This window comes from Phyllobates terribilis, unplaced genomic scaffold (genome assembly GCF_046119375.1).
Source record: "Phyllobates terribilis strain yellow unplaced genomic scaffold, ASM4611937v1 Scaffold_4__5_contigs__length_816908805, whole genome shotgun sequence".
Lineage (NCBI taxonomy): Eukaryota > Metazoa > Chordata > Amphibia > Anura > Dendrobatidae > Phyllobates > Phyllobates terribilis.
In genome coordinates this window covers 534,406,669-534,421,586 of record NW_027362764.1, presented here as the reverse complement: position 1 = coordinate 534,421,586, position 14,918 = coordinate 534,406,669, and the positions used below count along the sequence as shown (strand labels likewise).

At 39.9% G+C, this 14,918-nt stretch overlaps 2 protein-coding genes across 7 annotated transcripts in view; one reads left to right on the top strand and one right to left on the bottom strand.

Moving 5' to 3' along the window:
• Positions 1–417: 417 nt before the first annotated feature.
• PTGR3 (prostaglandin reductase 3) lies at positions 418–12,805 on the bottom strand. Of its 4 annotated transcripts, none has more exons than XM_073678937.1 (3): positions 12,686–12,805; positions 11,669–12,209; positions 418–1,753 (listed from the first exon to the last, which is right to left on the bottom strand). In XM_073678937.1, the coding sequence occupies exons 2-3, from the start codon at positions 11,935–11,937 to the stop codon at positions 829–831; spliced, it is 1,194 nt and encodes a 397-aa protein (XP_073535038.1). In that variant the 5' UTR covers positions 11,938–12,209; positions 12,686–12,805; the 3' UTR covers positions 418–828. The 4 variants fall into 4 exon arrangements, with proteins under 4 accessions (XP_073535038.1, XP_073535039.1, XP_073535040.1 ...); XM_073678938.1 differs by lacking the exon at positions 12,686–12,805 and adding an exon at positions 12,306–12,494; XM_073678939.1 differs by lacking the exon at positions 11,669–12,209 and having other exon boundaries at positions 12,686–12,723.
• Positions 10,976–14,918, top strand: part of TSHZ1 (teashirt zinc finger homeobox 1) — a 92,947-nt gene continuing 89,004 nt past the window's right edge. For 2 of the 3 annotated variants that reach the window (XM_073678935.1, XM_073678933.1), the window contains exon 1: positions 14,262–14,918. This exon is cut by the window's right edge. The gene's annotated coding sequence lies outside the window, so the exon portion shown is untranslated. Of the gene's footprint in view, positions 11,091–14,261 lie in introns of those variants that run through there. The other variant, XM_073678934.1, reaches the window with a different exon arrangement.

The window sequence follows — 14,918 nt, the reverse complement described above, 5'->3', positions numbered from 1 at the left end:
AAACACAGTTCAAAAAGTTATCAAAATATTACCAAAGCGGCCAAATCTAAAAGCATACGCAAGACTGACGAAAAATTTACAAAGAGTTAAAATTCTGGAGTTAGACCAAAGTATATGTCTGCTTCGTTCCTAGCAAATTGGGCAATTGTTTGATGTCTGAAAGAAAATTATCAGCTTGTTAGGTTGCAAAGTTGAAACAATGTATTGTTACGCAGCAGAAATTTATTTTGGATCCTTTAAATACTTTTTTTTTTTGTGCAGAAGACCTCACGTCAGTAGCAAAATCTTTACCGAGTGGTTTACTGACACAAGTAATGTTTTTAACACAGACATCTTTATACATGTAGAATAGGTTTAAAAAAGAAAGAAACTCTAAAACCAAGGTGTGATTCTATAAAAAGAGAAAAACGCCATCCATTATTTCATGTGGTTTTATTTATTAACTACAATGACAATGAACTGCAAAATATTGGAAAAAATATATATAAAAAAATTTCTACATAATCAATAGTTTTTATATTAAGCACTCTTAGCTTTTATTTAATTACATATCAAACAAAATAAATCATCCTTTACAGAAAAATATGTACAATAATGATTAAATCTATTTCATTTATTATTGTCATTTATTTAGGCACTTGGAAGGTTAATTGTTACAAAACCAATGAGGTACCCTAAAATTTAATAGGCTATTTTTTGTTAAATGAAAACATTTTAGCAACACCTAGATACTGTTTTTTAATATACTATCCATTAACGACAACATGTTTTAGACATTTCCCGGCAGAAAGGACCATTTTCAATGTGATTTATATCATTGTTCTGTTTTTACAGCTTGCTGTTGACAAGGTGAGGTAATTCAACTACAATTTTCCCAATGTTTTTCCCGGTGTACATATAATCTACAGCCCGGAATACAGACTCTAAACCAGTAAACTTGCCTTCTGGTGATTGTTCTCCATGATCCACCCCACACAGCAGTTTCCCACTTTGGTACAGTTTCACCAAAGCCATTAATGCTTCCTTGTATTCAGACATAAAATGGGGCAAGAAAAAACCATGAATACTGGCAGATTTGCGTAGTAAAACTGCAGGTAAAGCACTTGCTTTAATGGGCAACATACCACTAGATGTCTGATAGCCAGAAATAAAACCAATTATGATAAGGTGACCCTCTGTTGCCAAACAGTTGACTAATGTATCGAACATTTCCCCTCCAATAGACTCATATACAACATCTACTCCCTCAGGAAATTTTTTCTTTATGACTGAAGCCACATTTTCAGATTTGTAGTTTATGGGAAGATCACAGCCGATAGACTTTAGGAATCCGGCCTTCTCTTCAGAAGAACATGTCCCAATAACATAACATTTGGCATTTTTTGCAAGTTGCACAGCAAATTGTCCTGTTCCGCCAGCAGCAGCAGTCACCAGAATGGTCTTATCTTCAGATAAGTATCCAAATTTTTTGAGACTAATGTAAGCGGTTGTGCCACTGACAAGCAAAGTTAAGAGCTCTGGTTTTACTAAAGGCACAGGAATAGCAATATCAGCTGGTACAATTGTATATTCAGCAAAAGAACCATTTTTAACATATGCAACAGGTTGGCCAACTGTGAAATTTTTGCTAGCACTGAGCCCTAGTGCTACTACTTCACCGATTCCTTCAAATCCAATATCAAAGGGAGGCTTTACAGATGCGTCATATCGTCCAGATGAAAAGTTTATGTCGGACGCATTGATACCAATGTATCTAGAGGCAAAGAAAGGAGAAATGTTAAACAGTAGAATTTCATCTTCATGACAACACTACTATTTTATAGCCATTATACAAAATGATTGTGTTTACATTAAGATAGAAAGGGTTGTCTGGGGAGTAAAAATGTTTAGAAAATGATTAGAGTAGTGTGAAAAATAACCAAATCATTACTCATCTCACCGATCTACCACCCTATCTGATATTACCAGCTTCATCACTGTTGTCTATTTCCTGCTGCAGCGCGGTATATGCAATCGCTGAAACCAATCTCTGGTAAACCGATACAGCTAGTGACTAGCTGCAGTGGTCACATGTCTCGGTGATAGGACATTCTCACTGCAAGAGGGAGTAGAGACCAGTTGATGACCAGGCTACGTTGAGCGAGAGTGGCCAGCGATAAAAGAAGCGGGTATTGCTGTTTTTATGCTTTTAAAACTATTCCGAGCATTTTTTAAACTTTTTTTACCCCTCCGTTTAGAGAATACAGAATAAGAACGTAAAATACATTCAAAGTAATGTTTTCATATATGATAATATTTAATAATAGCATCTTTGGAAGACATTTAGAAATCTTTAGTTACCACTAATAAATATATATATATATATATATATATATAATACTTATGACTGTGCAATGATTCTTTATATTTTTATAGTAGGGAGATGAAAATTAACTGCTGCTAGACACTTCTGACCTAGCAGACCTCCCATGAAATAGGATCAGGCATGTTGAAATTAATGGACAACGGCCCTCATACCTATAAGCTTATTGTCCGAACCTGCTGACAACCGGCTTTCCATCATTATTTTGAAGATGCATCTAGATCCCGACAGAAGATTCTCATGGTAAATCAACATATATTATCTTCTCTGTTACTAACTAAACTGTTAATGGCAAATAAATCCTTTTACGTGATGAGCGAGCATGCTCTACTCAACATCTCACAATAATCCCGTTTTGTGAGATGGCATTTGGGGTTGCCATAGGCTGTGTGAATTCACTTTGCTTAACTGTTTACCCCATTACCCAACATCACCTTCCTGTTTTAGCAGATAATCTAGCACATTATTTTTTTTTTAATGTAGTAGTTACAGCCAAGCTTCTTTTTATTTTCAACATTTTACAAGGATAGTTGCCCTTGCACTTATGACATCTTGCATTGGCTGCAGGTTATATGGTAGAGTGTTCATGCTACAAACTTCCTATACCTCATTCCAATGGCGTTGTACAGGGATGAGGTCAAGAGACCGTGTAAACCACTGAAGTATGCAAAAGTGATTGTCATGTTCCATTTTGTCCATTTTATCCTATGATGCAGGAAAGACAGTGACCTTGAAGAGATGCTACTGGTCAGCAAAAATGTATAGATATGCAGTAGCATTCAGACAGTGATGGTAGTGGAGTAATGGAGATGGGAATGCTTCCTTATTCCAATTGCACACTTTGTACCCTTGACACCGGGCAAGATAGATCTATAGAATCATATAGATTTACTACAGAGTTGTTTCAGAGCAAAGGTTATTTTGACTTATTGCAACCTCCTTGTTTACATGTATAATTTATTTTCAATATCTTTTCAACTTTCGCAAAAGGGAACCCATGTTGAACCAGAGGATCCAAAAATGAATTATACAAAGTAGAGAAAATGCAATTTCTGGCAGATTAGAATTTAAACCTGTCACCAATTCACTACTGATACCCTTTAGACTAAGGTTTCACCTTAAGGAGATGACCAAGCTGACTTAAGAAGACAAAGGCCACCCAATGCCCCCTGGGAAATAAAATATGCAAATGGCCTTTTCACAGAAGAAGAGAACAGGGTCTCTAATGTCACCTATTGGAAGTAGCAGTCCTATAAATTAAATATAGCCCCATAAAATGGCCATTACTCCAAACTTCAGATATTAAGGCAAACCAGAATCTCCAACGCAGACAGATGTCTTGGAGTTCATGTCTCTTTAAATGCAAAGTAAGACACTGGTTGGTTGAGTAAGAGGTCTTCAACTGGGAGTCTAAAGAGTAACATTTATCCTTACAGTGCCCTCCAAGCTGACATAGGGATAACTATAGGCCATGCAATGCTCCCTGGAAAATAAAATAAGAACCTTGAAACACCTACATGCAATGGAGGTTCTGGTTTGACTTTAAAAACCCTACCCCGTGACCTAGGATATAACGGGTGAATACCGACTTATGCTACTTCCAATAAGTGGCACAAGAGACCCTGTTCTCTTCCTCTGTGAAGAGGCTAATTGTATAACACACTACGTTACCAAAGCTTTTCTGGCATTCCCACTATATTTTAAGACCATTGTGGCTAAAAATATGACGTTTAGTTTTCTTTACCCATTTATTATAAGAAAAGCGGCCATTTTATCTTAATTTTAACAAATATATTGTGGAAATGATGTGGCACTTGCTAATAATATTATAGGTTCTCCTCCTGTACTTCTTGGTGCAACCGTCCTCACAGACTGTACAATGCTGTCCTCAAAATGGCTGCTGATAACTACATTTGATCGTCATACTCCTGTAATTGAAAGGCAACTTATCCATGCTGAGTGTTTTTGAGTTGAAGGAGGCCAATGGACAGGTCGTGTGACATGCTTCATCATCAGCAGCCATTTTGTGGACAGCAAAGCTGTCCAGGCTGCGAGGACGGTTCAGTAACAAGAATAAGACCTGTGATATTTATATTAGAAAGTGCAACATCATGCCCCCGATACATTTGTTAAAATAAAATGGTCAACCAAAGATTATTTTCAGTGACAAACCAATATTTGAGTCATGTAACAGGCGTAAGATACCATATAATATGATTATATTTTCTATAAGATGCACCCTTCTCTTCCAAACTTTTTTTCCCTGCATCTCTAAAGTAAATTAAACTTAAAGGGAACCTGTCATGACATGATACAGATTATAGGTTTAATCTGCATGTAAATCACATTTAAATCCTGTTTAGCCAGCTTACTGGAGCAGTGACTACAGCAGGGTTGGGGAACCTCAGGCCCGCAGGCCATTTACGGCCCTTGATGACCAGTTATCCGGCCCCTAGGCAGATCCCCGGGGACCACAGGGCTTGGGCCGGCGGCTGTATTTTGCCAGCCGCCGGCCCATTAATTTCCTATAGCTCTGTGAGCACATGCCTGCACTGTTCTCTATTGAGCGCTGAGGCGCATGCAATGAAAGATTAAGTTGTAACACCAGTGCCAGCGTCAGAACGTACTTTGAGGGTGGAGTTAGCTCGTGATTTGTGTGGCCCCCAAAAGGATGGTATAAATATCCAAATGGCCATTGGCAGAAAAAAAAAAAAGATTCCCCATCCCTGGGTTACAGGGACAAAATGAAGTTTTATTCTCTCTACAGCTGCTCACTTCCAGTCATCAAGGCAGTGCAAAGAGTTGCTGCAGTCACTGCTTTCTATACTGTGAGCATGCTGTAATCACTCCCTGGCACTTTGATTGACAGCCTGCCCTGCACACGCTATAAAGCAGGCTATCAATCCTTGTGCAGGGGAGTGTATACAGTCATGCTCACTGTATAGTGTGTGGTGATTGCAACAACTCCCTGATGCCTGGAAGCAAAGAAGCTGCAGGATGAATGTAACTTAATGTTTTGCTCTAGCAAGCCGGCGAAACAGGATTTAAATGCCATTTACCTGCAAAGTACCACTTTTTTCAGCAGGTAAATAGTGTTAATGAACATGACAAGTTCCCTTCAATGGTCAACGTTGCAAACAATAATTTAAAGGGGTTGTCCACTACTAGGACAACCCCTTCTTAAACTAAATTTTCAGTCCCGATAAAATAAAAAAACCTATACTCACCTCCCGTGCCGGCTCCGTTCAAGCATTGTTGACACTGTGACACGGTGGAATGACACGTGATGCCCGGTGCCCAATCAGTGCTGGCGTCACTGTCTTCGCCTTCGAACAAACTGAACATGAAGAGGAAGTCAGATCAGCGGCAGCTCTGGCTTCCTTTTCATGTTCAGTTTGTCCAAGGCGAAGACAGTGACGCCAGCACTGATTGGGCACCGGGCATCACATGTCATTCCACTGCATCACAGCTCCAGGACCACGAGTGCCAACACCGCTGGAACGGAGCCAGCACGGGAGGCGAGTATAGGTTTTATTATTTTATAGGGGCTGAACATTTAGTTTAAGAAGGGGTTGTCCTATTAGTGGACAACCCCTTAAAGTAGGTGACTAGGTGTGAACAGGAGCATGACCGCTCCACCCATGGAATCAGAAAATGTTAATATAGATTGGTTCAGGTATGTGCACACGATCAGTAATTGCTGAGAATTGGACGCAGCACGCTTGCGCTGCGTTCAATCCGCAGCTGCCAGATGTTACAGCATAGTGGATGGGATTTCAAGAAATCCCATGTCCACTATGTGTCTCCGTGCACCTGCGGATCACCCGTGGACACTGACATGCGGCGTGTCTTTACAGACAGCAGTATGTCAATTTCTCTTGCGGAGAAATTATATCACTGTAATGTATAGGATACATTGAATCCGCATGGTTCCATGAACACATGCGGATTCACCTGCGTGCAGCGCTTTGGACGCAGCATAAAGTATACTGCATTCAAAGCGCTGCCAATACCGACCGTGTGCACATAGCCTTCCAGTCCTGGATTATATTGGAAGAAGACATGTCAAACTTAGCGATGAAATGCTAATTTTTGTAGAAAAAGTGGTGATGTGCATAGTGGTTTTGTTATAGTGGGAAGAAAACATTTTTGTGGTGACTTATGGAAAACACTGTGTAAATATACTTATAAGAGCTATAACGTCAGTGTTTTTTGGCACCAGGTTCACTTTACGTTAACTCCTAAAAATAAGAAAAGAGTAAGGCTATGTTCACACATGTTGGGGTTTTTTTTACGTCACAAATCTGCAGCAAAACTGATCTCTGGCAGGAAATCAGCTGCGTCAAAAAAGAAGGTTTTGCTGCGTTTTTTTCACCACCCATTACTTCCTATTAGTGAAAAAACGCTGAAAGAAGTGACATGTTCTATTTTCCAAAAACCCAACCAAGGCACAAAATACACAGCAAAAAAAACAACAAAGTGTGAACAGAGAATTCTGGTTTCTCATAGACTTTGCTGGTACTGCAAAAAGCACATGAAAATTTGCATAAAAATCTGCAGCAAAAAATGCTGAAAAACCCAACATGTGTGAACATAATATTAATCTTTTTTTTTTCTTAGGCTAACAGAATAAATGTTTATCTATGGGACATATCTTATTAATGATAATGTTATTTATATAGTGTAATGTCCAGACACTAATTCTGGAATTCCACATCTCTGTCTCTTCCTAATTATCTGTGCATCCTGTGTAAAGGAGATGTGGTTTCGTGACATTTTAAATAACAGTTGTATATCCCCATTATTTGACTCAATGGTAAAGTAAATGAAAGATTTTCTTTAGAAATGTCCAGGTTAAATTTTAAAAAATAAAATCACAAAAATATGCCAATATGCTACAAAAAAACATGTATAATAAAAAGGTATATGTAAGAAGAAGGAATGGAAACCAGATGACCTGTAAGTATATAGAGAAAATAATGTATCACTGCATAATTTGCCATAAAATTCATTGACAATACTGTATAAAAATATTTTAATATATTGTAGAATTTGCATTCTCATTAATTAGCAAACTGACTGCCTACAGAAAATGTCACGGGTTTGAAGCTTAGAAAAACTTTATATTGTTGGAATCTAAAAAAAATTGTTTTCACAAATTAAGAGAAGACTAAGTTTATCCTAAATTCTGTTTTGAGGGATTCATTCCTGTGTAAAACACAATGGCCCAAGATAAAAACAAAATTTCATGCTGCAATAGGGCAGACCTGTAAGAATTAGCAATGCAAGGTATGCCATATGCCCTAACATGGCGCTCGCCTTTTTGACCTATGTTGCAGACTACTGGTTGCATCTGGCATTCTTCACCATTTTTTCCAAATAGAAGAAAAAAAAAAAAGTTTTTTTTCTATTTTTTAAACAAGAAAATTGTCACAAATAAATAAATCATCAACTTAAAAGTGAATTTTTTTTCCCCCAACATAAATTATAAATTTAATATAGTGTGCCTGCATTAATGGAAGACGTTATGCACGCATACTAAAAGTTGTCAACTACACTTGGATAAAAAATAAAGCATTAAAAATGGCTAAATATTGTGAATGCAACTTAAAAAAAAAATTCAGGGAGTGCAATATACCAATATTAACCCTTGCCAAACACTCTATTGTGAGTATTCCAAACTGGACTCACTCTCTATATACACATACTACAGACACACCCGGGACTGAATGACCAGAGGGAACACTCCCATTTCCACACAGCCTCTTTGAAAAAGTGAGGGGGGGACTGAGGAAGCTGGTGGAGGGAGGAGAGGTAGGGGCACAGCAGATTAACCCGCAAAGTGTTTGAAGTGTCAGCAAACAAGCTGCAGGCACCTCCAACTGTAAAAGGGGTTAATTGCTGGGAAATAATAATAAATCACAGCCTGCTATGCCCACCTTTTGTTTGCACCTTTCTCAACACTGATAGGTCACATTGTGGTCACTAAAAGAAAGATCCATTTCATTTCTGGGATTTACAGAGCCAAAACGAGAACGTGTAAAGTTAAAGAAACCATGAAATATAACAAATGAATAGTTGTCTGTAAATTAAATATAAGCGATAAGATAAGAACTTTAAAAGGAAAAAGGGGGATTCTATGGTACAAGACAGGCATTATTTAACCAGATCTGGGAAGCAGAACACGACTTCTACTTGCTAGTCTCCATGATCATAAATTAGCGTCAGAAACTGTTCTTTTCTTCGTGTCTAAACAAAGTAGATCTGAATCAGAACGAATATATGTACATTTGGAAGGGAGAGCGACGATTTAGTGCATAACAAATGTATGTACTGAGGCCAATAATGATCAAGACCTGTCTGCATCATCTGAAAGTTTTGGGCAAGAAATTCCTCTCCTTCATGGGTCAAAAGCATAGTGTTAAGATAGGCAAAATGATGCCCATTGAAATCAGAGACAAAAATGAGTACAGGTAGAAAACAGCACATATAACAGGTCATGTTCTTGTGGCTGTCCTCAGGTAATAAAGGTTGGTTTAGACTAAACTTCCAACTCTCTGTTCTTCTCTGTACCACATCTAACAAAATACAGTCAAAATTAGGAATACAGATAGCCTAAAATATGTTTGGCATCAGCAGACCCTCCGAGAAGTACAGGAGGAATATATCTACTGGTGTAGTCATTGTTTAGTAAATATTTGTACTATTGGGACCTCTCACTTGTACGATTTACATAAAAAAATACCTTTAAATTCTTCCTCAATACTTACCATGCTGCTGTATGCATTTAGTATTTGTGCACTGCAGTATTACAAATTACGTATTTATCTGGAGTACAGCTTCACTGTGTTTATATATTGGAATAAATTTATCGTACATTCATTTCATAATTATAAATATTTTCAAAATTACAGAAAATATTTCTAAAATTGGCCCAATGGGGAAAAAAAAATAATTTAATTGGTTGGTACCAGTAATCCGTACGTAATATGTGCATATTTAATTACAATTGCTTGCACATTTTCAAGGAAAATCAGCAAGTAGAAGAAACAGTTGTTAAACTGCATAATCATGTAATCACAAATTTCATTCTCAATCTCTGGTCTTTATCATGAAACTATTTTTGTGGCAATTCTATTGTGAAGCGTCGAGGCTGCATTATTTGTCAGTCAGGATTATTTATACATGGCTATATAAACTTAAACTGTAGTAGAAGTGATACACACCCGTGGACAGTGCATTATTAGTGATGCCAAATAGCTGGGATAGGAAAGATTTTTCATAGGTGTTCCTACCAAAAATATACTTAAAATATGCTAGAAATAAGTCAAAGTAACCTTAATAAAAATAAACTTCGTAAATATCGAAAATGAAGAAAATAAATAAATACACAAGTCAGAAGCAGAAATAATCCATAATGCATGCTATCAGATTATTAATCCGCATCTGATTATTACTTTTCGAAAAAAAATTGGGGTAATAACAAAACATAATATAAATCATTTTATTAGAAAAAAATATTTGTAGTGTTCGGTGCATAACAATTTATTAAAAAAAAATCCCAAAAATATGAATTATGATAAATATAATAAATCAGGGCATGCTTCAAGTTAAAGGCCAGTAATGTGCACTTGTATTTAAAAGAACAAGTCTTGAGGTTAGCTTGGGTTCATTGAAATATTTACATTTAAGGCAGCTGTGTGGCTACTGTGGACTCACCACCGTGCAAAAAAAAAATGGTGACATAGAAAAGGTGGCAACTCTTGCCACACCCTTATTTTAGTGTGGGTTAGAGCCGCAGAAATGAATTCAATATTTATAATTCAGTGTGTATATAGACATAAATAACTATATTTAAGTGTAGTCACGCATACACCTCACTCATGGAGTTACCACTGAAATGGAAGAGATTATATTTCTTTTTTTTTTTTTGGTGTTTGTGCGTGGGGTTGTGATGGGGATGGGGGCCCATCCAGAATTCTGTTTATGGCGGTTTCGTATGGGACTTAAAACAAGGTTCTCCATGGGTCCTGACACAAGTATTCCATAGTTTTGCATGGTGGACACCTTAAATAATTCTCTTTTGCTGTGGACATAGGACAAAAAACAAAACTGTTGTATAATACATGGATACTCAATCATATGCCATACCTGGTGCACACAGGGTGTCTAATGATAAGAAAAAAAAACCCCACAGTTTAATCAGTAATATTTTTCTGATAACTGACATGATATTTGGGTAAAAAATGTGTGATTGTCAGCTTAGATTTAAGAGTTAACTTTTTAATAAGAGAATAAAAAAATGACAAAGCCTAATAAATAATATTTACATGTTTACAAAATACAGATATAATATAAAAATGAACAAAAAAAAACAAACCATGGACACATTGATATGCAATGCTGTCCTGTGCCTGTCTGCCAGTAGGTTGTGTCTCCCAGGGGTGAGGAAGGCGATGATGAGGATGATAGAGATGGGGAAGAAGGGCTGTAGGCTGCTGCTGGCAGTGATTTCCCTTCCTGTTGATTCAGTGCTTCCTAAGGTTAGTGACGTACAGAACAAACACCCTGAGAGGGATCACTCACTGGATGAGCACATCTCACTCTCCTCAATGCTGGGAGGGACTCTACACCCTTCTCTAGGTTATCAGTCCAGCTGCTTTATAGCTCATGTGCTAGTAACCTGAAGTGCACCCCTCCCACTAAATATACTATTCCTGCAAGCCAGGTAAGAAGTGAGGTGTGAGGGCATGCGTCTGTACAAGGCGGAACCTGGCAGGGTGCTGAAAAGAATGATGCTAAAAGAAAATTAACAGTCGCCAGATGGCGGCTGCTCCAACTTATTTTGGAAGGAAGAGAATGGAGCTGGCCTGCGAAGGATAGAAACAAAACAAGGCTTAGCTGGAGGGACTGTGAACTTCAAGCTGCTTTTTTGAATGGAGACATGTGCTGAGGTGTAGGATGGACTACTATGGCATGATAGGAGTCGTAGTGAAAGGGTTACTGCTTGCTGATACTGACAGGTATCTGCATCCCCTGTTCTGAAGTTCAGGTAGCTATCTATAGGCTGTGACTCAGGATAGACCATAGAGGGTCTCCCCATAGATCTGCTGAGGGGGGCGTGCCAGCTTAACACAGGGAAGGTGCCGGGGTGAAAATGGCACTGCTATAACACAGGCTCTAGAGGACAGGGAAGGTGCCGGGGGTGAAAATGGCACTGCTATAACACAGGCTCTAGAGGACAGGGAAGGTGCCGGGGGTGAAAATGGCACTGCTGTAGGTGAAATACAGTAAGATGTTGCTTACCGGTTCCTGATGAGGAGCTCTCCATCCCCTGGAACTGGCACTGGCACATTGGGCATTAAAGTGACAGCCTTTCTGAAGTCTGGGCTCAGCTGACTGACCACCAGCTTTTTCATAGAAGTGGGGATAGAAGAGCCATGAAAATCCACAAAGTGGTGGGAGTAAGACATGTCCAGAATGGGCCGAGCAGAGCAGATCAGGGGCCACGCTCTCCTGCACTGCCAGCCTTGACCCAGCAAGCAGAGACCGGCTCTGACACGCAGCAAGCTCATGTCTATGGCTGTACTCTGCCCCCTGAGCAGGCCGGGCCACGTCCTGCCGCCGTCCGCCCAGCACACACAGGCCGGGCCACGTCCTGCCGCCGTCCGCCCGGCACACACAGGCCGGGCCACGTCCTGCCGCCGTCCGCCCAGCACACACAGGCCGGGCCACGTCCTGCCGCCGTCCGCCCAGCACACACAGGCCGGGCCACGTCCTGCCGCCGTCCGCCTGGCACACACAGGCCGGCAGGATCACACACCCGGCTGCTGCGGCTGCACAGGCTCTGCAATCGAAACAAATAATTAGGCGGGTCTCCCAATGCAAAACTGACACAGCCTTGCTATTGCCTGTGTCCCTCCCACCCCTTTCTTTCCCAAACCTTCAGGAAGGAAAGTGAAGAGGGGAAAAAAAAAGCAGCAGATAGAAAAGCAGCCAAATCCCCTGGAGCTGATCTTCCCCTGCACCGTCACTAAAATGAAACAGGAAGAAAGTTGAGCTCTGGCTCCAGCCTCCCTGTCTGCAGCAGCAGCAGCACAGCCTGTGCTCGCCATACAGCACTACAGCTGGCCTCACTACGCAGGGTTAATCGCACTTCATTACTAATCTGGATGGGCAGTTGTATTTCCAGAAGAGCTGGCAAATACCCGTCAGCCACAGCACACAGCAAAGTGATGGGCGCAGATTAACCCATGGCACGCAGGAAAAGCACTCTATATGTGGGAGAAAGGAGGAGTTGGTTTATTGAGGGTAACGCTAGACCTGGAGATGAAGGTGTTAACCATCCGTGGCCGGTTTCATGATCCGGTCAGTAAAGTTTAGAGGAGAAGGTCTGATTGTGGTTCATTCATGGTGCCCAGGAGTAATTGTCTGCCCCCTGATAAGTCCCTCCTCTTCCCATGTGAAATATCCACTTCCCTCACAAGGTGATCAGCCCTGAGAAGCCAGCTGCTGGGGAAGCCTTTCATGTCTGGAGGTGGAAACCTCTACATCAAAGGGACCTCTTGTGTGGGGCCCATGGCTAGAAGAATGCTGCACGTGTACAGGCCGGGCTTGTGTGCCCACTGCCCTCTCCATAGACCCCTGGGCAAAGCTGCACTGCCCTCTGCTAGATCCATGCAGCATTAACCTTTTTCTTGCTGGTCTCCCCCCTACAGCCTGATGCTGCACAATCACATGACCGAAGTGCTTTGCTTAATCTTCAAAGGGACTAGATTAACTGTTTCATGGCAGCAGGCTCCTACACACAAGAATATTTTGTGATTTCAGGTTTTCGCCAGCACTTTACATTACAAGAGAAATAAGTTCCTTCCAGCAAAGAGCGATTAGGTTGAAATACCAATAGCTAATTATTACTTCCCTTTAATTCTTACATACATGTCACATGTAACCTGACACTATTGCACTAATTGAAAATTCATTGTGTAATAGGTTTTAGGGAAGATGTCAGTTGTAACACACTGATAGGGCTTTGTTATATGAGGGATATTACAAACATTTATCTAAGTATTAATATTAGGCACATGTTCACATGCAGCAGATGAGTTACTAACGTTTCTGTTTTATGGATTTGTAAAATTCCATGCAGAAATTACTTATTTCTATGTATAGGACAGATAGATTTCTGAGAAATTTGTACTGCACATATCCTAGATGTGCTAAACAGTATCAGTATATTTATAGTATAGCTACGTGATATTGGGACGATTATGTATTGATTATATTAAAGCTGTCATAATAAGAATATTAAATGCTATATATTATTGGGGGGAGTTCACACACTGCAGATTTGGTGCAGAAATTTCGGTGACTGAAGTCTGTTCAGGTTATCTGAATGGGGTCTTTTCGGCCTCAAGGACACATTCAGAAGAATGGGACATTCACGATAATTTCATATAAACCATAATAAAAGCACTTTTACATGAGCAACGTTAAATATTTTTGTATACGTCTTATTTTATTGATATTAATGTAATCATATTTTGTGAATAAAATAAACAATTAAAAAATTTACAGCACCGTCATAATCCAAAGCATTGTACAATAGAAGAAAAAGTAGCCCGCGGATCACTTAAATAGGGGTCCTGCAATGTTAGGACCCCCCCAGTTCCTTCAAATCGCAGAATTCCTAGCGTGAGACATGCCTGCAATTTAATGAATGAGCATAAATAGAAATAAAGTCTGCAATCAGCGCTGTGACATTTGTGCTCTCCTGATGTATGAAGTCTTCTTTAACATTGTCTTGCTGTTTATCTTGAAAGAGGGAGAGAGAGAAACAGACATGGTAGAAATGAAAACAAAGCAATTAAATAGATTGACAGGTGTGGTTTGTGTGAGATGTGTATGAAAGTGTCAGGGTGACGTTGGCAGGAGGAGGAGGAGTAACTAAGTGAAGCAGGAAAGGCAGCTCGATGTGTCTGTCTATCAGTTGAGAGTGTCTGAGAAGCCCAGGGATCTGAATGTGTGTGTTATATTACACTGAAAAAAAAGAAGAGAGGGACGCTGGATCTCCTCCTCTCCCTGGAGTTTATGCACAGCCTGTGATCACTTCACTCCACTGCTCTGAAAATCCATTTTTTACTAACTCTTTTAAACCTACATTTGCAAGAAGCTTATTTGTGTCTGCTTTTTGTTGCAGATCATAAACGTGCCATTCTTTTTTTTTTTTTTTTGCAAAATGCATTCTACCTGACAGCACGCATTTATATCAATGATCAGCGAGGAAGAAGAATAGGAAGTAATTCCCGGGGATGCTGGAAGGTGCGGAAGCCACCCAGTGTATGTATCTCTGCTCTTCTCGTGTTACTACATCTCTGCTCTGCCATTAAATGCTAAGACGGAGAGGACACTCGGGAGTCAACCAGCTGCTGGGAAAGGAGAAGCAGAAATGAAACAAGCCCTGGCAATCCACAGAAAGCCCAGACCCACAAGCTGAAGGCAGAGGGGGAAAAGTTGCAGCTTTTGAGACTCTTGTTTGATCTTGGATAAAGGCTGT

Coding starts and splice junctions, on each gene's coding strand:
- PTGR3 (XM_073678937.1), bottom strand. CDS start 11,937: ATGAGCTTGCTGCGTGTCAGAGCCGGTCTCTGCTTGCTGGGTCAAGGC. Junction 1,754..11,668: donor GAGCTCCTCATCAGGAACCG/GTAAGCAACATC, acceptor CTTTGCCTCTAG/ATACATTGGTATCAATGCGT.